This window comes from Blennius ocellaris (assembly GCF_963422515.1).
Source record: "Blennius ocellaris genome assembly, chromosome: 17".
Taxonomy (NCBI): Eukaryota; Metazoa; Chordata; class Actinopteri; order Blenniiformes; family Blenniidae; genus Blennius; species Blennius ocellaris.
The window spans coordinates 2,327,292-2,348,797 of NC_137666.1; the positions used below are offsets into that span (position 1 = coordinate 2,327,292).

The following is a 21,506-nucleotide window of genomic DNA, read 5'->3' on the forward strand; positions in this document are numbered from 1 at the left end:
CGGCGCCCTGTCGCTACACACCGCTGCGAAGGTTGACAATCATTTACTCGTTTAAATTAAAACATTAGACATTAAAACTTTGTAAACATGCTGAGCAGGACGATTAAAGAGGTGAGAGAAACTTTTAAACTTCACTGTTCGGCGAGTTTTGTTCTGGCGATGCGTGAAACTTTCATTCCGGTCGCGTTGTGATTAAATAACGTGATAATTAATCGAATTGTGTCTGTAAGTATAATATATATAAGTATAATGTAGTGTCCTTTGTTTGTGTGGCTTTCTGTGCAGTTAATGAACTTGCACGATTGGAAAGACAAGCTGTAAAGATATCCCCTAATCGTCTTCTAATCTCATCTCCAAGTAAATTTCAACTGGCATTGATTGTTTATTGTTTATTTCAGGATCCCCATTAGTTGGCACAGCAGAGACAACTAGTCCTTCTGGGGTGCAGAAAAAGTTAAAATACCCTGAAGCTTTGACCAAAATAAAAAAAAACGAAGGCAACAATATCTACATTCACGATATCCCTTCACATTTAAATTAAAATGACAGCACTTGATTATCAGCTAAAATATCTCAAGTATGTGTTTGCTGTCACTGGTATTGCCACATTTATATCTATATCAAAATACAAAAGTGCTTGGTAGTTGATGTGATGCTGGATTACATATGTGAAAAAAAAAGTAAACACAGGCTAATAAAGTACTATTATTATTCATTAATGGCTCTGTCATCATTAAATCATTCAAAATGTCAAAACTGGCTTCAAATAGACAGTTTTTTTTTGCCACGCTGGCGGTTTGTCATCCTCTAGGTGTCTTTGGCGTTCAGGGAGGGACGAATCTCCCCGACAGAATTGTGCAGGAAGTGTCTGGACCGCATCAAGAAGACACAGCATCTCAACGCCTACATCACGGTGACGGAGGAGCTGGCGCTGCAACAGGCTCAGCAGGCAGAAGCCAGATTGTTGAAAGGTGGGAAGCCGTGTGCGTTTTGAATTGTTACTTCTTAAGAGAATGGGTTTGCAGGTCATGAATCGTTCAGATCCGTGTTCGTTCAGGTTCCCCCAGAGGTCCTCTGGACGGGATCCCGTTCGCAGTCAAAGACAATTTCTCCACAGAGAACATCAAAACCACGTGTGCGTCACGGATGCTCGCAGGTCTGTAGGGATCTAAAAACATCCGGTCTGGTTCACGCTGTCGAATCTTTTCAGTGCGTAATGAGAACCTCCCGTTTATTCTGACGACAGATTACACTCCACCTTACAATGCGACGGTGGTGCAGAAGCTCCTTGATCAAGGGGCGGTGCTGATGGGGAAGACCAACATGGACGAGTTTGCAATGGGGTGAGGTCGTTGTAGAATCTGACGGTTAAGAAAATGCGAAATATAGAGTGAAACAGATGGGAAGAAACTGATATAGCCTCAAATTATTAGGAAAAAAAAAGTATGTATGTCATTTTAACATACAGTATAATAATTTTCCATCACGATGTAATCAGGAGCCAACACAATGTCAACAGCGATAACACCGAGTTCGCAAACATGCCTGCTTTTTATTTCCTCAGTGGTCAGCCGCTGCATCCAGATTAATTCTATTAAATCAAATCACATGTTTGTAACATATATTTGCATATAAAATGTCGGTTTGGATCCGGGCTGGAAAACACTGGATGAGATTATTATGCAAAGGTTCTGTGTATTTTTCCACCTTGTTTCCGTGAAAATGTACTTTTATTCCATGTTGTCTTTGGTACATTTGAATGTGCGTCTAAGAAACATCTGTAATGTAAATTTAGTGGATTTTAGGATTCTGGTCAGTCATTATGATTTAGTATTTTACTATGAGAAGTCCATAAAAAGTACTTCTTTGTTTCAACTCCTTCAATACTAAATGCAAACATATTTTAATGTAAAACACTTTTCTGAAGTTTTATTTTCACAGTACCAATTACAACATAGAAATCTTAATTCAGAAGAAAACTCAAGGATGGGAAGGGTAAAGACAAGCTGCAGATTCAGAGTCACGGCAGCAGCGTTCCTCTGGAAACAGTTAGAAGATAGTAGGAAAAGAAAAAAGGCAGCAAGTTAAGAGAACCAGCAGAAAGTTAACCCGCCAACTTTTTTTTTTTCTCTCCCCAGTGCGGGCAGTACTGACGGGGTCTTCGGCCCGGTGAAGAACCCCTGGAGCTACGCCGCTCCCTACAGGGAGCGGACGGGGGCGTCGCCGGACTCCGACTGGGTGATCAGCGGGGGAAGCTCGGGGGGCAGCGCCGCAGCCGTGGCCTCGCTCACCAGCTACCTGTGAGACAATCGCACTCCCAATGAAGCGTACGCAGCTACACGCGTTCGCAAATCACACTGTTAATGTTTTTTTTCTGGGGGGGGGGGGATTATTTACGCTGCAGGGCTCTGGGTTCGGACACTGGTGGCTCCACTCGTAACCCCGGAGCGCTGTGCGGCGTCGTCGCACTGAAGCCCACCTACGGTCTGCTGTCCAGACACGGTCTCATCCCGCTGGTCAATTCCATGGACGTCCCCGGAATACTGACGCGCAGCGTCAGCGACGCAGCCGTCGTCTTGGGTGGGACGCTCTGTCGTTAAAAAGATGGTTTGGAATTACTCGCGTGACGCTACGACTCCGATCTGATCTGCCCCGATGACGTGTAACACAGGTATTCTCCAAGGTCGTGATATTCAGGACTCCACTACAGTTTCCACGCCGGCACCATTGACCGAGCTCCCTGAAGACTTTGACGTGAAAAACATCTGTGTGGGCATCCCGAAGGTGGGTTCAGTAAGAAAAACGTGGTTGCCGTGGAAACGTCAATACAAGTTTCACCTCCGCAGAAACTGCAATTTCTATTAATCTATATCTTTATTCATTCATTACCGGGACTTCCTCAGTCCTCTCCTGTCCAATCACAGGCGAGCTTCACCAGCGTGTCACACGTTTGTAACTTGAGCTCCTCACTACCTTAAAAGCACACAGATACACTGTAAGATCTTAAAAGTTTTAAGTTATTTTGGAGAAAGTAGCATAATCGCTCACTCACAGCCACAACTTTAGAAGAAATCCAGTCGGCCTGAATATAATTGAGAGTCAATCCCTTTTCTTTTTTTTTGTTTGAATCACAGTTGTGCCTGTGACAAAGGCGGGCCGGCGGTTGTGTAACATGTGAACCTGTGAATGAGGAGTTGACCCTGTATCCTTTTCAGTTTGTGAATCCGCCCGTCCGTCCTGTTCCTCTTCACATGTCAAGGAGTACCATGCCCCGGGGCTGTCCGAGGAGACCCGAGCGCACTGGAGTCGTGTTGCCGACTTGTTCGAGAGGGCGGGGGCCCGGGTGGAGCAGGTGTCCCTCCCCCACACCCAGCACTCCATCGTGTGCTACCACGTCCTGTGCTGCGCCGAGGTGGCGTCCAACATGGCCCGCTTCGACGGCCTGGAATACGGTACCTGCTGGTTCCGAACTTTAAAGGTCCCATATTGTACGGTTTTTTAAAAAACTATTTCACATCGGTGTCGGAGGTCCGACAACATTGTATTCGAAGTGTATTTTCACAAATCTAACTTGGTCCTGAACTTCAGCCAGAGTAAAGGTAGCGGCAAAAGGTGGACGCTTAAGGAAGTTGGTCACCAGTTAACAGGGAAACCAGTTGATACGAAACATTGGTGCCACGCACGAAGGATTATGGTGGATTTTACAGAGGTGACGCGAAATAAACGCTGCCGTTCAACCAGTTTGAACCGGAATCTGACCCGGAGGAAGAGGTTTCTGAAGATAGTGAGTTAAAAAGATTGTGTTCTTACAGCTAGACTTACACTTTTTCATATTATACTGAACTTATGCAATATATCAAGGCAAAGCTCCACTACCAGACGGAGTGGGGTTTTTTTTTTTTTTCCTCCCCACATGACATCATAAAGGGAATATCTCTGACTCGCCCATTTGAGCACACGTTTGCTAACAAGTGGGAGAAGATAGACCTTCTTCATACACAAGACTGTGTGGAATCAGATCACCGTCAGAAATCCATTATAAAGTGAATTTTTGCCTCATATGGGACCTTTAATGTTGCACTGTCGCGTCACTTCGTCCCACATGCTAACGTTACCGATGTGTTGCCAGGCCACCGCAGCCAGGCGGACAGCTCAACCGAGGCCATGTACGCCTCCACCCGACACGAGGGCTTCAACGACGTGGTGAGAGGCAGGATCCTGTGCGGGAACTACTACCTGCTAAAAAAGTGAGGCGGCAGACTGAACTGAATCCGAAACCGGCGTGTCACTCTATCGGCGTGACCTTCCCTCTGCTCTCGGCTCCCCCATTGTCACCAGGCTCTACAATTACAAACTGATTTGGCTATCAAGTTTTGAGTTTGGAAAGACATCAACATTAACCCCCTCACTTCTCATCAGGAACTACCAGCACTACTTCGTCAAGGCCCAGAAGGTGCGTCGGCTCATCGCGGACGATTTCAGGCGCGCGTTCGGCTCGGGCGTCGACGTGCTGCTGACGCCGACCACGCTGAGCGACGCGGCCCGCTACCGCCACTTCGTGCAGGAAGACAACCGAGCGCGCAGCTCGCAGGAGGACGTCTTCACCCAGTGCGCCAACATGGCAGGTAACGCAGCAGCCCCATCTCCCCCCCAACGTGCAATCGATGGACTTTTCAAAGACGGACGGAAAAGAACGAATGGGTTTTAAAACCCCAGAGTGAAGAAAAACAAAATACATGAATGTTTGATTGCGGCAGTAATACTGAAGCATCTGAAAGGTTATTGAAGGCCAAGTTGGAGCTCACAATCTTGTATTTACTGTATATTTAATCTGAATGATGTCAGAAATTGATAGTGCCTCAAAAACCTATTGTTCGGTTTGAAGTACCACTTTGTTTTTATATATCCCAAATACAACCTGTTGTTTTTTCTATACTCGACTCAGTCATAGTTTTTTTTTAAACTGTTTTAAGTCCTTCTGACACGAAAGTATTTCTTACCTATATCTGTGGTTCATTGTAAATTTAATGTGCAAAATATGAGATTAGCTAGATAAGATAGTGAACTTATATGTGGATGACATAATTATCTCTTATTCACCAGTAGTGACAGTTAACTGGACTTTCCCCTCGTGACATTTACATTACTCTTAAATTCAAACTATTTCTTTTTCTTTTCGCGATTTCTTGTAAAGATTCACTTTAATACAGAAACTATGAAAAAAAAAAAAAATGCACATCCCCTCCACCTACATCCTGTGTGGTTTGGTGTCGCGCTGCTCTGCACGCACAGAAAATCCAACATGTCCAACAGTCTTTTCTTCCATTTTTCAAAGTCACGCAGGAAGTAAGTGTGCGGGGACTGAGGAACTGCAGTATTCTCCATGTCACCCGTTTATGAAAGCGAAGTTAAGGTTTCTTCTCATTTTCCAGCTTGTTACAAGTCATAAATGTCGCCGTGGCTCTAAAACGGGAAGCGGGGGGGTTGTGCGACCTAAAAGCAGTTCCCCAATTTGAATTCGCTTATCTGTGCTGGCACATCTCACGACCGTGTGAACTGCTCATCATTTCGGATCACATTAAAACATTACGTCACTCTCTAAAGCGGAGGAGCGCAATCACTTCTTTTTCAACTGTCCTTTTTTTTTTTTTTTTTTTTTTCCCCTCCCAGGACTCCCTGCCGTCTCCGTGCCCACGGCTTTATCGAGACGCGGCCTCCCCATCAGCCTACAGCTCATAGGCCCCGCCCTCCGAGACGGAGAGCTCCTCAGGGTCGCCCAGTGGGTGGAGCAGCGGGTGGGCTTTCCCTCCATCGGAGACTGCGAGGACTCCCGGGAGAGCGGCGACGAGACGGGAGTCGCCGGGACGGAGCGCACCTCCGCCGCGTGAAGAAACGCGCCGATACGACGACCACGACGATCCTTCGTCGGGATATTTTTCAAACCTCGGCGTCACTTCTCTGTGACGGAACGGAAACTGTACATGACGTGGGTGTAGGACTGAATGCAGCGGCCGTACTGACCGCACTCCAGCTGCCTTCTAATAAACACATTTATTCCAATAAGACATGTTTTCCTTCGCTCGGTTTCTCTACTGCTTCAGAAACTCATTTCCTCGGACTTTATGCACTTTATGTTGCTTTGAGACGACAAGTTGTTTCTCCAGCGTTCCGTTCAGCGACGAATAAGAAAACATAGGCCACCTATGAAGGTGGGTAAGAATAAGAAGTTGTCTTGTAATCCGATACGTCTCCTGGAAAGACGCTGGGCTTTATCGGGGCTCTTTTCTGTATAAAGTTTGCATGTTTCCACTGTGCATGTGTTGGTTTTTCTCACATATGAACTCATCCGTTTGTGGACCTTGACGTCCGGTGGAGTGATGGGGACTGTGGGTCGTCTATGGGAGGCAGCTCACGCCGCTAATTTTAGCACGCAGGGAGGCATCCGGGGTTGAGAACGACACAAAGCCTCTCCTCCACCTCCTCCTCCTACACCTCCGGACTACGACGCATTCAGGGGCGCCGGGTATCTCACCTCATCTCAGGTCACATTAGGATGATCGAGAATAGGATTAATCGGCTCTATTTGCAATGCAGTCGAATGTAAAAGCCTGCTCCGGGCCAAAACCACGATCTCGTCTTGCTTTCAGACTGTACATTACATGACATTAGTGTTTGCTCCTAAGAAGGTCAAGTAATCCCTTTGATCATTAGAACGTTACATAAATGTGAACTGGTTGGTTTACTCAAAAGCTATGTCGAGATCTGCTCTTTGCAGGCTCTTGTTTCCTTTGACATTCTCCTGTCCGGATGTGAGGATTTGCACAGTGCCAACCCCCCCTCTCTCTCTTTCTCCATTCTTTCATCTTGTCTTCATCGCCTCCCACCTGCCCAGCTCTTTCCAGGGCTTCTCATTTGATCCTGATCCCAGCGCGCGTTACGCAAACTCGAAGGAGGACGTGTGAACGAAACAGGAACATCACACCCATGATGTCTCCCGAGCAGGGTTTGTCTTCGTAAGTCGCGTTGAGAATCTCATCTGACACAAATATCAGCATTTAAATTGTACAACGCCCCCTCCATGCAGAGTGAAGAAAACATTTTGTGGCCGCCAAAGTAAACATCCGTTAAATGAAATAACCACAGATAATAAGTTGGTGTGCTTGATGGTTTCCACAGATTAAAAAATGAATTGTAAAATGGATCAGATCATGTTCGTCCCTTCTGTATTGGCATGAACCGACCCGATTGTGGGATCGCTTCTGCTTTTTTTTGTTTGTAAAGTGGTTGTGGTGGTTTGTGCAGTGGGTCCCTTTGTTTCAAGATTTTAAAAAAATAAAAAGATCATGCACGCTCACTGCTTGCAGATGTAGATTTAACTGCTTGCATTCATAAATGTTTTGCCGTTGACCATATTACAATGTGATGTAATGTAAAACACTCATATGCATACAGGTCATGTTCGTTCAACCTCAGACGGTGAGCGATTTCTCAGAATGACTCAAAGGGGTCGTCCGAATTAGACTTTTTTTTTAACGACGACAGAGTTGTCAAGTGTTACGTTCAGAAGAGCCAAACGTTGAGCCGTGCAATTCAGAATGAGTTGGCGTTTTCAACTCACAAATCTGCCCCAAAATAGTCACGAGGCATGATTCACTTGTCCTCAGATAGGAATCTGATTCACTCCTGAACATAGAAAGAGATGAAAGATTTTCCACTTCACACAGACCTCATGAAGAAGCGTACTTGTTTTCAGCACGTGGTCATTGCGTCACCGCAATAGCGACACGACGCCGCTAACATCCCCTACAGGTGTCACTTCAAGCAGATGAAAGACTAGACCCCCCCCTCTGGAGCTGTGAGGTGACACAAGCATCATGCTGGGAAACCACAGCGAAGGTGAAGTTTTCCAGCACATGATAGCCTCTGACTTATTGATGAGCAACAAAGTCTGAGCTGTGTTGTTTTGGAGTGCGGAGACTCTCTGGGGTGAATGAATGAATCAGAAAACCGTCTTGGAAAGACACTCGGGTAGAAAAAAAAAAACAAGCAAACAAAGAAGTAAGGGGGTGTTCAAATGCAGCACTTCAGTCTGGAACTGAACATCAGATCCTTCAGTTTCGAAATCCAAATTCCTGCCGCGAAGAGATCGAAACCGAGAGATTGTTGAAAGCCTCGGAGTGTCCTTCACTGTTCCGCGGTACGCCCTTCCTCCGTCGCCTTCCTCTTCCAGTGAATGAACACCCACACCTGGAGCCTGGCGAGGAGAAGGTGGTTTCAGAGTGGTCACACTCCGACGGTCAGCCAGAGGAGAACTCTCCACTCCCGCTACCTGAAGCGCACTCCAGTTTCACCGCGGCCACGCCGCAGGAATGTGGCCGCGGCTTCACCAGGGCCCCGTGACCTCGGTCCCACAAGAGACGAGCCCTTCAAATACAAGCAGATGAAGTAGTGAGGATACATGGAGGCTGGGGGGGGGGGGCAGGGGGTCGTGATCTCGTAGATTTAATGGGCCAGACAATGCCGCCTTTGTCATGTGGGCAGGACGACGCAATTCCCACACAGATCAAGGGGGGTTTTTTTGAGGGGGGGGGCAGGTGAATTCCAGCAGTCGGTCTCTTGCACATAGAGGCTCTTTGATAGCAAAGCCCGTACGCCGGTTGAAGGTAGTCGGAGGTCTTTCAATTATTCACTCGCTCCCTGTCAATTATTGAAGCACTTCTTTCAAATTAGTCCCCTACTCACTCCCCCCCGCCTTTGTCAGGCGTGAAAACAGTAGTTACCGTTTGATATTTGCAGTTGATGTGGCTTACTCGACCTGGCAGCTTCACGTTCAAGACAGAGGCTTTGAACGCTAAAGAAAACAAGGAACTTTAACAGACGCCATTGGTTCCAGGAGGAGTTTCGGCAGTTTCACTACCAATAGAGACAAATTTGTGTTTATACACACCAATACTGGCAAGACTGAGAAAATGGCTCACAATGGAAATGCATTGCCAATAAGCTTGACAAATTTACCAAGATTTTTAGCATCTCCAGAAAAAGTTCCTGTGAAAGTGATAGACTTCAGAGTTGATTGTACTTCACTTCCTCAAAAACCACATTTAAGACAGATAGTCTGGTTTGGCCAGTACATTTTTAGCAAAGCAGAACAAACGGGGATGCAAAAAAAAAAAAAAAAAAAAAAAAAGAGAGAAAGAAAGCTAAATGGATTGGGTAATTTTAATCACAGAGCAAGTTAACAGTTGCCGAAGTGATTAAAAGGCCTTTAAGAGTTTGAGGCAGATCCAGATAATCCCCCAGTGCAACAGACACCCGAGCTGATTTTGTGTTCTCTGCTGACCTACCTTCCTTATATACACACACATGCAGCTCCACGGGGCTTTAAGACCACCTGAAGCAATGGCAAATATAGGCCGCGGGTGTGGTGGAACTGCACCCCAACAACTTCGTGCAATCAAGAAAAAAACCCTGTTAATTTACAATTTCATCTTTATTGAATCATGCTGCAAAAATCAAGACCTTAAAATGACACTTCTGTACAAAGGGTTTCTAAATTCCTTTACATAATCACTTTCAGGCCTACAAAACCCTGTATCAAGCATCCATTAGACATTTAAAGCGCAAAATGAGCACAAATTACCCGTCAAGACACGTCTCCCACCCCCCCACATACACAGAAGACATCAGGTGTTCACATAGTCCTTGAAGGGGTGGGGGAAGCCCCCAGTCTCTACCCACCCCCCCGACGCCGATGGAAAAAGCAGGACACATGAAAAGCGGCAGGGCGCGTCGATGCGTAAAAGGAGACGGCACCATGGAGCAGTGGGCGCTTCTTTCAATTCCCCCCCCAGCATCCGATGGCAGAAAGGAGATACACTTTTGTTGCGGAGGACAGATTTTTTCTTAACACCTGCAACTGGGATGGTGTTTAGTGGGGGGGGGGGGGGGGGTGTTGGATGCGTCCCACCCAGTCCAGCCGCGTTTGGCTGCGTTGTGTCCGCTATAGAAGGAGTCCGGCCGTTAGGAGCATCCGTGGAGGAGAGAGGAGGCCACGGCCAGGGGGAGCAGCAGGGTGAAGGCGTCGGTAATCCCGGAGCCGCTGTTCGGAGAGACCGTCGTAGTCATCATGGCGATGGAGGAGTTGGCCGTGGTGTTGTCGGCCATCATCGTCGTGTTCATGGATTCGGTGGTGGCGCTTTGCGCACGGATTATCTGCAAGACACAGGAGCACTGTGAAAATTGCTTTTGTTTAAATAAAAAAAAAAAAAAAGTGCCAGAATTTCAGATTGTTTCTTAAAAAAAATAAAAAAAGTTCAGGAACTTTTCAGGCAGACTACGTGCCAAGAACAATTAAAAGTTAAAACGAGAAGCGCATTAAAGTTCTATGTAATTGAGCCTTCAGTTTGAAAGATGTGACTTCTTAAAGCTTCCCACAGCGCTTCCAAGCATGATTTTTTTTTTTTTAACCCATATTGGAAAACTAATCAGAATAAACAAAACTTCCACTGCACGTGGCGCACTGACCTGCGAGGAGAGGTGGAGGGTCAGCAGGAGAACGACCAGGTACGCGGTGCACATCGTCTTCATCTTTAGTGCGTTTTGTTGCTGCCGCGGATCCTCGTGGTTACCGGGACGTGAAAAGAAGGTGAATGAAACGGGAGACGCGGCCGCGTCTTTTATACCGGCCGTGACATCATCAAGTCAACCGATCCCACCTGCGGCACAGCTCGCCGCGACGCGCTGCGTTCAGGGACCGTCGGAAATGAGTTCAATGTAAACTCGAGCCATATAATAAACACATTATCTTTTATTAAACAAAACATATAATAGAGTGACTTAACTCGGGAATGGAAGTAGTATGAAAGTTGAAAATATAAGCAATGAAAAAAAATCATTTGTCATTATTGTACTTAGAATAATCTAAACATCCATCCATCCATTCTTCCATCCATAGTGCTTCAGCTTGTGCAGTATTGCAGGTTGCTGGAGCCAATCCCAGATGGCTCCAGCTATGGCACAGGGCGGGATACACCCTGGACAGGTCATCAGTCCAATCACAGGGCAAACACACAGAGACAGACAAACACAGACACCCGCATTCACATCTAAGGGCAATTTAGGGTCACCAATTAACCTCACATGTGGAGAAGCAAATGTATTTCTAAAGCACCATTCCGACACAAGGCCATTCACAGTGTTTTATAGTGTGAAATAAAGGAAATACATTAAAAGGAGGAGATTAAGAATCTTAATCTTGATCCGAGAAGATATGTTGTGTAGTTTAGATGACTGTTATTATTATCATTTTTGGTTAGTTTTTTCTGCTTGCTGTTCCTTGATCACTTTTTATTTTCATTTTCATCACAGGGATTTTTATTTCCGGGGAGGATTTCACATAAGCCCCATGAACTTCTTTCCTTTCCTGTACAATCAGTTTTTATTTCTTGTACTTACCTCTTGCTGCTGCTGCTACTTTCTTTATAACGTGCCTTATCCCTATTTATATTATTTTTTTCATAAACTTATGTAGTCACTCATTTGTCTGTACCTGCTCCGTTCTTTCTTTTTTCCCTTTTAGTTCATTAAAGTTGGGGGACCCGCAAAGTAAGCCTGTCATTGTACAGCATATGTATTTATTTATCTGGAGGCTACATGTGAAAATAAATATATTGAATCTTGAATTATATTCTTATTTTGTGCAAATAAAGACAAAAAAACTGAAACGCTTAAGATTAAGATTCTGAATAGCATTGCTTTAATGTATTTTCTTTATTTGTAAGGCGCTATGAATTGCCTACTTGGGCTGAGAAGATAGAAGGTGGGACAACAAGTCTGTCAAAATTGGGCTACAATTTGTTTTTAATATTTTTTAAATGAAAAATCATATTATATTACGTGTAATCAAAGTAAATCAGCTTCATTACTCGACATCATTCATCCAACGTGGACAAACAGCGTCCTCCACTGATAACTCCATCGCCTTTACCGAGAAAACGCGAATGTGATAATATTGTCCTCACAGGGTTTCCTTACTTGTCCTCTCCACTAACTCATCCGGGTGGAACTGTGCCTCGGAAGGACAGAACCTCCGAACATGGCAGCGCGTTAGCGTCACACTGTCACAACACAGAAAGTACAAGTGAACTTCCACCGTTTCCTCCGCTTCGACCGTCTCTCCGCCATGCTGCTGCTGTGTCGGGTGTCGGCCGCGGGCCGCACGCTGAGGAGGTGGGGCTCCCCGCGGGACGGAGGCGGCCTCCTCCACCGGGCTCTCTCCTTCAGCTCCGGGCGGTGTCAAGGCGCAGGCCCGGGAGAAGGCGGCGCTCAGCCCGCAGAGGACTCCGCTCGGTACCGGGAAACGGTGCTTCTCCCCCGGACTGACTTCCCCATGAAACTTACCGGGCAGAAGCTTGTGGACCGGGAGCTCCAGATACAGAAAGTGGGTTTAATGGAAATGCGAGGAAAGTTATTTATTAGTAACTTGGTTAGATGATTAATGCATCTCATCACTGCTATTACACATAATGAGGCCAGACTAAACGTTTTTTAACGAGAAGGTATTAAAATAACCTTATTTCTTGTTCATCTTTTAGCTTTCATTCTGCTAAAGTTGAACCTTCGAGAACATCGCATAGTTCTTAACGTGAGACACTAACAAAAATAATGACAAACTTGAAGCAAATGTAATTCATTTGTGGTTGTGTGGCACACGTTTTTAAAAGCTTTTTTTTTAAGTAAATATGAAGTTCAAGTTTAGAATATACAGGATTGCATAATACCTGGGAAGTTGTTGTAAAACCAAAATTAGCCTGAAGAAATACACCGACTAAACATTTGTTTTTATTATAGTGTCTCTTAAGTGAAATACCTGGAAGAGTCCTCAGATGTGTGGATGTGAAAGTTGAACCTGAAATCAAGTTTGAAATTCTATTGTTAGTTTGTGAAAAAAAAGAAAGAATACTCTCTTATTTCTACTTTCCTTGGAAGGAGTGTGGCTTTGCAGATCTGTACTCGTGGCAGAGAGCCAGGAAGGCCAAAAAGGAGTTCTGCCTCCATGACGGACCCCCGTACGCCAATGGAGACCCTCACGTTGGACACGCCCTTAATAAGGTGACGGGATCACACTGTTCAATGTCTCAGAGGTTTCTTCCTGTTGCTACTCTAAATTACTCTCTTGACAGTTTGATTTGCGTCCCACCCATTTTCAAAACGAGCCTCCCGATTCCTCTCTCGTTGGTTGTAGATCCTGAAGGACATCCGTAACCGTTTCGAGATGCTGCGGGGCCAGCAGGTCCACTACGTGCCAGGCTGGGACTGCCACGGCTTGCCCATCGAGCTGAAGGCTCTGGGCGAGCTGGGCACCAGCGGGCTGAGTCCGCTGCAGATCCGGCAGAAAGGTGAGGACGGCTCAACAGCGGCGGCTCGACTGGACGCTCGCGGCCCGCTGACGTGTCGTTGCCCTGTCTCGTGCAGCGCGGGAGTTCGCGGTGGGGGCGATCGCTCGGCAGAAGGCCGCCTTCCAGCGGTGGGGCGTGATGGCCAACTGGGAGAAGTGCTACTACACGTTTGACGGCGCCTACGAGGCCACGCAGCTCAAGGTCTTCCAGGAGATGCACAGCAAGGTGAAGGAGGGGAGAGGACTCGTCGCTGCAGACGTCGTTGGATGAATCAGGCTGATTCTAGTTTTCTTTTCTTCCAGGGGCTCATATACCAGGACTACAAACCAGTGTTCTGGTCTCCTTCGTCGAGGTACAAACTCACCCTGCAGGAAGTTACCTGGGAATTGTATAAAGGAACCAAGGAGAAAAAAACGAAACATCATGATGATTTAATGACTGGAGTTCAGTTCAATGTACCAAATCAAAGATCAAAACCTGCTCTTTCCACTGCTTTTAGTTCAACTTTGCCTGGTTTGAGCAACTTTTTTTGCTCTCAGGGATTTCGTTCATATTCTTGTAACAGTCAAGTGTTTATTTCTAACAGACCTGCATTTTGAACATTATTAGTTTAAAAGTTTAGCATCTTTAATTTCAAGATTGGGAATGATCATTTAGAAAGATTAAAAAAACACGTCTGTTTTTAGGTAATTTAAACTAATGGATAGTTATAGATAAAATTTGAGTGTGTTAAGTGACCTCTGGATTATTCATTTGCACGAACGTCTCTTATTTGTTTTTATTCATTCGGTTTATTTCGCTTGTTTCTTTTTTGTCGTTGTTTGGAAATAAACAAATAAATAAAATAAATAAATAACGGCTCCTCTGCTTTCGTAGGACGGCGCTGGCAGAGGCAGAGCTGGAGTACAATCCCGAACATGTGAGCAGAGCCGTTTACGCCACGTTCCCGCTGGTCACGCTGCCGCCAAACCTGGCCTCAGAAGACGGTAAGACACAGGAAACCATAAAATCAGTCCTCCGTTTTCCAGCTCCTGACGACGTGTGGGTGTTTGTGTCCCTCCGCAGGTCTGGAAGGCGTTTCCGCGTTGGTGTGGACCACGCAGCCGTGGACGATACCCGCCAACCAGGCCGTCTGCTACATGCCCAACGCCAAGTGAGGCAACACATGCTTGTCATTGCAAATATTAGCTCTAGTTTTCGGGGATTCTTTCTGCAACCGTCGGGAAGACAAACCACGACTCCTTCCGTCGTTGTGCGTCTCTGACTGCGTTGTGTTGTGTCGTCGTCGTCCTCTCCAGGTACTCCGTGGTGAAGAGGGCAGACGATTCTCAGCTGCTGCTGGTCGCGTCTGAGCGCGTAGCCGGCCTGTCCGCACTGCTGGGCACCGAGCTGCAGAGCGTGGCCACCTTCACAGGTAACACACACACACACACACACACACACACACACGCATGGAAAGACAGTCCACTGTCCTCGTCTTAGTATAAAATCTGCTCAATTCACTCGGATACGTTGCAACTCGATGAGCTCGTATTCCCCCAGCGTGTTAATTCCCACATTGCTCACCACCAGTAGAATTCATCCAAACACGACCGTCTCCTTCCTCCAAGGCTCCCAGCTCGAAGGCGGCGTCTGCAAACATCCCACAATCCCCGAGAAGCAGGTCCCCCTGTTGCCGGCCAATCACGTGACCATGGCTAAAGGGACGGGGCTGGTCCACACGGCGCCGGCTCACGGCATGGACGACTACAGCGTGGCGTCGCAGTTCAAACTGCCTGTGGTTCGTCGGCCCTTTTTTTTAAAATGGCAACAAAAAAAATGACCTTCTCCTTTGAGAAATCAAAACTGTTGGAATACCATAACAGTGTGTGTGTGTGTGTGTGTTTCCTTCTCACAAAGGAGTGTATGGTGGACGAGGACGGTAAATTCACCGAGATGGCTGGACCTGACCTGCAGGACCTGACCGCCATGACAGAGGGGACGGACAAAGGTAGGGCGAGGCGAGGAAGAGTGCTGAGTGACTGAGGCGCTCTCTAAATCTGCGTGTGTGTGTGTGTGTGTGTGTTAGTGGTTTCCATGCTGAAGGCGTGCGGCGCCCTGGTCAAGGAGGAGCAGTGCGTCCACAGCTACCCGTACGACTGGCGCACCAAGCAGCCGGTGGTGATCCGGCCCAGCAAGCAGTGGTTCATCAACACGGCGTCACTCAAAGACAAAGCCAAGGTTAAAAAAAAAAAAAAAAACCCGGCCGCACGGCGAGTTTGGTGTCGCGTAAAGGGCGTGGCTTCTATGTTAAGGACTCGTTGCGTTTGAGCAGGACGCGCTGCAGAAGGTCCGCGTCTTGCCGGAGTCGGCGAGGGGCGGCCTGCTCGCCATGCTGGACAAACGGACCTACTGGTGCATCTCCAGGCAGAGAAGCTGGGGCGTCCCCATCCCCGTGTTTTACCACAAAGAGACCGGAGACGCGCTCATTAACAAGTAAGACGCGACGAGCTGAAGCACCGAATCCAGCAAACGTTCTTTAACGGAGGAAAAACACAAATCTAACATATTTTTGTTTTCTTTATTTACCAGTTATTGCTCATATGATTTTTCTTTTGTAAGAAGATGGAGAAATTGAAGTTATTCTGATCATAATATGAATTATATTATAGTTTAGAGTTCCAGCTGCTTGTGACCAAATGTTTGAAGATATTAATCATTTAATAAATATCCACTGTGATCTGTAATTTCTAAATCACTGATGATCTGAGGCATAATATTGTTGAAATTCTATTCAAATTTCACGTTCATTCAATGTCAACTTCTTAATATATGAATACTTTCATTCAGAGTCCGGTGAACCTGAGGTGAAATTGTTTTCCTGAATTAAAATGAGGTTGACTTTCAGATCCTTTAAGTCAATATTTAGGCAAATAATGACATATTTGCACTTTAATAATCTACCGTAGGAGATTTTTGCTTCGTTATAAGTCAGAAAAATAAACTACTGCTGACATTTTTCCTTCAGCATCGAATCCAACCTGGAAATAAAATGACATTTTATTGTTTTCTTCGGTTTCTAAAAGCATTACAAAAGGGAAATGTACCGTTTTAACGCCCTGATTCGCTGGAGCCGTGTCCTTATCGTCCGTCTGTCCGTCCTGTCCAGGTACACCGTGTCCCACATTGCCAAACTGTTCAAAGAGAAAGGCAGCGACTGTTGGTGGGAACTTCCCATCGAGGATCTGCTGCCGCTGGACGTCCTGAAGAAGGTGAGGAAACCCAGCGTGTGAAGACGGTTTTGTTAATCCACTTTAAGAAGTCAGGAGTTTGTTTGTTTAGTTTTTTTTTGTTTTTTTGCCATTCACGTGTCAAATGAAGTGTTCAAACTGTAAGTAATCAGAACTCTCTGGCTCCGTCTCGTCAGAGTAAAGCAGGTCCGGTCAGCGAGTTCCTCCGTGGAGACGACGTCCTGGACATCTGGTTCGACAGCGGAGCGTCGTGGGCCGCCGTGCTCGAGGGTGAGTTCTAACGTTTTGACGTTTTCATTTGTTTCGCTTATATTTTGTGTTGTAAGCGGCAAGATTTTACTTTTTTATTATAGTTTCGTATCAAATCGCATTACGTTGAGCTCCCTCCGTTATCCACTAGGGGGCAGCGTTTCTCCCAGAGAAGAAGCCAATGACAACCCGAATTTACAGCATCAATTAAAAATATGCAGCTTTCATTGAAAGGATTATTTAGTTTCTTTGAAGTCTCAAGGTTCCTCGGGACGTTTTGCTTGTGTTGTAAAGTTGCTCTTTTACAACTTCTTCCTCGCGTCGTCGTAAATATCGATTATCCCAAGCTTTTAAAAAATACAATCAAACTAGCCTCACGCCATTAGTTTGATTAGAGCGAAAGCTTCTGACGGATCATTGGCACGATCCTCACAATCCTCACAATCCTGGATTAGTCAAACCTGCCGAGTCAGATTACACCAACACTGTTCACGGTATCCAAGACGGTCCAATTCCACATTCAAGCATGTCAGCGGTTCGACGTTACGAAGTGAATTCGGCTGCTTTTCTTACACGAGCGTGGAAGTTTCCTTAACAAGTTCTTGATCCTCATAACGGGAATCGTGTGAGACTTTCATTTCATGAGTTTCTAGTGATTTTCACCAGGAAGTGACCGTTTGTTCCAGAGGAGACCGAGGACGATTCTGAGGAGCCCGAGTCGCTTCTCAGCTGGCTCCCGGCTCAGCTGCGCCCCCCGCTGGCCACAGGTGGTTCCAGCAGTTCTCTCCTCCCAGCACAGCAGCTCCTGCCTCTCCTCCTCTCCTCCTCCTCTTCTCCTCCCGTCTCTGGAACTCGCACCGTGGCTTGTTTTTCTGCTTCATCGCCACACGTTTCAGTCGGGACTCATCTAACACGTCTTCACATGAAACTCTCACGCTTTTGCTGTTGTCGAGTGAAACGACGGGAACCGTAGAAAATGTAGAAACATGTGGGAATACAGCAACCTAAGGATGTGTGAAAAAAAAATCATTAAGCATTTATAGTGATAAAAACTCAAATCATAAATGTATAAAGCTCCCAGTGGATGAAAATGATGATTATAATGCATTTATGATTATATTACGTTTGTGAAAATGTGAATAAAAATAACCAAAAATAAATCTACAATTCCCCCCCAAATTGAATAAAGTGACAAAAGTTAAACCTAAAAAGTTTTTTTTATAGAACTATATGTATAAACTCATGTGAGCAGGATTCCTAATGCACTTTTCATTTAAAAATCTCGAAGTGCGACAAGCACATTAATGTGAAGAATTCAAAGTCTAAAATGTAGTCAAATTTTATGGAACTTTATTTATTCCATTCAGAAAATTATGAGACAAAACAAAACCCCAAACACGTCTCCTAAATAATCGAATTATTAGATAAACACATAAGTCTGGTGTAACTATTAAGTCTTAATTGAATTGAATAAAAGTATGAGGGGGAAAAGGAAGTTATTACCCTTCTGGACTTTACAGAACACGTCCACTCATATTTATTGATTTTGCTGCAACATTGCGACTGTTGTTGCACCTCGTGTGTCTTTTCTTGCACGTTTGCGGGGAAAAACTCACGACAGCAGAAGAGGAAGCAGCAGTTTCACGTCTTCTGTTCCGTGTCGTCCTTCTTCTTCCTTCCTCCGCATGCAGGATGTCGACGGAGCTTCTCACTCCGGGGGGTGAGGGGGAGGCGCCGTCTTGTTTTTTTCCAGGATTGGCCTGAATGTTGCTCCTCTTTGCTTTGGATTTGATGGATTCTGGGTTGAAGACCAATTTTCCTCTCGTGTCCAGTTTGGAGACTTACAGTTGTGCTCACTTATGGATTGTTGCACTTTCTAAACTAACAGCAGCTGCACTCTTCGCTCTTTTTGTACAGATCTTAATGTCCTCTTGGGTTGGGGGGGTGGGGGGGGGGTTGGCTTCCTCTTACCTTACGTAATGTACAAATAACGTGACTCTTTATCCTCCACCTCCAGAGTCGGACTCCCGGGCCGACGCCTACGTGGAGGGGAAGGATCAGATCGGAGGCTGGTTCCAGTCGTCGCTGCTCACCAGCGTGGCCGTCAGGAAGAAGGCGCCTTACAAGTACGGGCCCGTCGACGGATTCACACCGAAGCGGCAGCGGTTGCTTCCGAGCGCTGGGTAACCGGGAATGTCACGTGCCGCAGGTCTCTGGTGGTTCACGGCTTCGCCGTGAGCGAGAAGGGGGAGAAGATGTCCAAGTCCCTGGGCAACGTGGTGGATCCAGACGTGGTCATCAATGGAGGGAAGGTAAAGGAGTTGGAGTGTTGGAGTTTAGAGGCGCTCGGGCTTCGTTCACACGTGGAGGTTCTCTGAGATGCGACGTCGTTTTGTTAGGCAGGAGATTGACACAGAGTTCCTCGATGACGTCGAAGCTGCAGGAATCTGAATAAATCTGAATTGCACTAGAATCGGGTCGCAGTATGAACGTAGCAGTAAACTCACTATCGGCTCAAGACAAACAACAAGCGCACTTCTTACACGTCCCGTCTCCCACGTCGTGTTGCCAGGACTCCGGCACGCCGGCGTACGGCGCGGACGTTCTTCGATGGTGGGTCGCCGAGTCCAACGTTTTCTCCGAGGTCCAAATCGGACCCAACGCGCTCAACTCGGCCCGCGACAGCATCAACAAGGTAACGGAACGTCTTTAGTTTTCTCTTCGTTCATGATGTTGGTTTGACCTCCTCGCCCCTGCCCCTCCCCCTCCTCCTCAGCTGAGGAACACGCTGAGGTTCCTGCTGGGAAACCTCCAAGGCTTCGATCCGCGCGTTCAAGCCGTGGACCCCAAAGAGATGCACTACGTGGATCAGTACATGCTGCACCTGCTGCACGAGTTCAGCACGAAGGCCACGGACGCCTACAGCGAGTTCGACGCCGGCAGAGTGACCCGCCTCCTGCAGGCCTTCATCACCAGAGACCTCTCCAGCTTCTACTTCAGCATCATCAAGGACAGGTACGAACTTCCGCCGCCGCCGCTAAAACCACACGCAACACCAGGCCTCCCTCCGTGACGGCCGTCTCGCCCCCGTCAGGCTCTACTGCGAGCCGGAGGACTCGCCGGGCAGAAGATCCTGCCAGACCACCTTGGAAGAGCTCCTGGACGGCGTGACGAGAGCCGTCGCTCCCATCCTGCCGCATCTCGCCGAGGAAGTGTATCGTCACGCGCCAGGACATGACCGTACGTGAATCTCGCTCTCTTCAGGTTCTCCGTACAGCTGCCGTAAGAAAGAAAGAAAAAGAAAAAAAAACCTGCTTGTTTTGTGTGCAGAAGACGAAACGTTGTTCAAAAGCGGCTGGATTAAAAGCGCTTCCGTGTGGCGGCGCCCGGGATTAGAGGAGGCCATGGAGGGAGCCTGCGCCATCAGAGACTCTTTCCTGGCCACCATCCCGGGGAAGAATGCGGCTCAGTACGACGTGACCGTCGTCATCGAGCCGAGCCTTCTGTTCGAGCTCATGGAGGTGAGCTGGAGCCGTGGAGGTGGTAAAACACAGATTCTTATTAATCTCCGTCACCACCATCAGATCTAATTAATGGCCGACTTCATGTACATTTCAGAAACTCTAAATTTCTGCATGAAAAGCAGAATCAACTGTCCACTCTTGACTTTTACTTTTTGACACCAGCGTCGTCATCGCAAATCTGTGCTTCCCTCGTAGTCCCTGCAGGAGGAGCCGTCCTCCACCTCCTCGCAGCTGGCGGAGCTGCTGATGGCCGCCCGGGTCAACCTGAGGAGCGAGCTGCCCCGCGACCTGCCGCCCGACGCCCTGCTCAGCCACGGGACCTTCCTCATCAACCTGGAGGGTGAGCAGCGTCGAGCGCCGCCGTGGGACGTGTGTCCACAGCCGGCTTCACAGGTGTGTGTGTGTGTGTGTGTGTGTGTGTGTGTGTGTGTTTTCTCTCTCAGGCGGCGTGATCAGAGAGGACAGCGCCTACAGCATCGCGGTGGTGCCCACCTCCGCCGTCCGCTGCCCCCGATGTCGCCGCTACACCGCCACGTCTCCAGACTGCCTGTGCCCGCGCTGCCAGACCCTCGTTTCACAGGCTCACTGACAGGCCACGCCCCCCCTTCCGTCTCCTTGGCAACATCAAACACTGGCTCGCACTTCTGCTCCGGCCAAAGACTTTTTAACACTCCCGTCGGAGATTAAAGTGATTCACTGGAGGAGGAAAAACCAAAAGTTTGAACTTGATGTCTGAATTGTTTACTGTACATATATAAATGTAAAGCAGGAAATCAAAGACTGTAACTGTAGAAGGGAGGATGTCACTGTGTGACTTTATACTTCAGAAGAGAATGTGTACTTCTGTACATCCGATGAAATTGCAGAGTATCTGAATTAAAAGCGTGGAGCTTTCCGTCTCCCTCGTGTGCAGCAGCGTCATACTGGACGTCGTTATTTCAAGCGAAGCCTCTTTATTCTGCGCGGTGTCCAGTGGCTGGACGCGACAACTACAGAGTGTACAGGCACAGCTAGGACAGTACGAGCAGCGTGTATAAATAAAAAATAAAAAGTCCACATCTGATGCTGTATGATACACGGCCGGCCTGTCGGGGGAAGAGGAGGGT

At 47.1% G+C, this 21,506-nt stretch overlaps 2 protein-coding genes across 3 annotated transcripts; both read left to right on the forward strand.

Moving 5' to 3' along the window:
* The first annotated feature begins 1 nt into the window (after position 1).
* qrsl1 (glutaminyl-tRNA amidotransferase subunit QRSL1) lies at positions 2–6,052 on the forward strand. The gene is made up of 11 exons (XM_080513300.1): positions 2–111; positions 812–971; positions 1,058–1,156; positions 1,247–1,343; positions 2,139–2,300; positions 2,405–2,580; positions 2,672–2,784; positions 3,260–3,452; positions 4,130–4,247; positions 4,420–4,625; positions 5,671–6,052. The coding sequence occupies exons 1-11, from the start codon at positions 88–90 to the stop codon at positions 5,886–5,888; spliced, it is 1,566 nt and encodes a 521-aa protein (XP_080369426.1). The 5' UTR covers positions 2–87; the 3' UTR covers positions 5,889–6,052.
* Positions 6,053–12,068: 6,016 nt separating this feature from the next.
* iars2 (isoleucyl-tRNA synthetase 2, mitochondrial) lies at positions 12,069–20,997 on the forward strand. Of its 2 annotated transcripts, XM_080512896.1 has the most exons (23): positions 12,069–12,439; positions 12,988–13,110; positions 13,244–13,397; positions 13,474–13,622; positions 13,700–13,749; positions 14,274–14,383; positions 14,463–14,550; positions 14,696–14,811; positions 15,008–15,177; positions 15,297–15,387; positions 15,466–15,617; positions 15,712–15,872; positions 16,546–16,648; positions 16,804–16,897; positions 17,563–17,643; positions 18,894–19,002; positions 19,086–19,188; positions 19,449–19,571; positions 19,653–19,891; positions 19,971–20,116; positions 20,207–20,397; positions 20,596–20,740; positions 20,844–20,997. In XM_080512896.1, exons 1-23 carry the CDS (start codon positions 12,182–12,184, stop codon positions 20,987–20,989), a joined length of 3,102 nt encoding a protein of 1,033 aa, XP_080369022.1. In that variant the 5' UTR covers positions 12,069–12,181; the 3' UTR covers positions 20,990–20,997. The 2 variants fall into 2 exon arrangements, with proteins under 2 accessions (XP_080369022.1, XP_080369023.1); XM_080512897.1 differs by lacking the exon at positions 17,563–17,643.
* Positions 20,998–21,506: the final 509 nt, after the last annotated feature.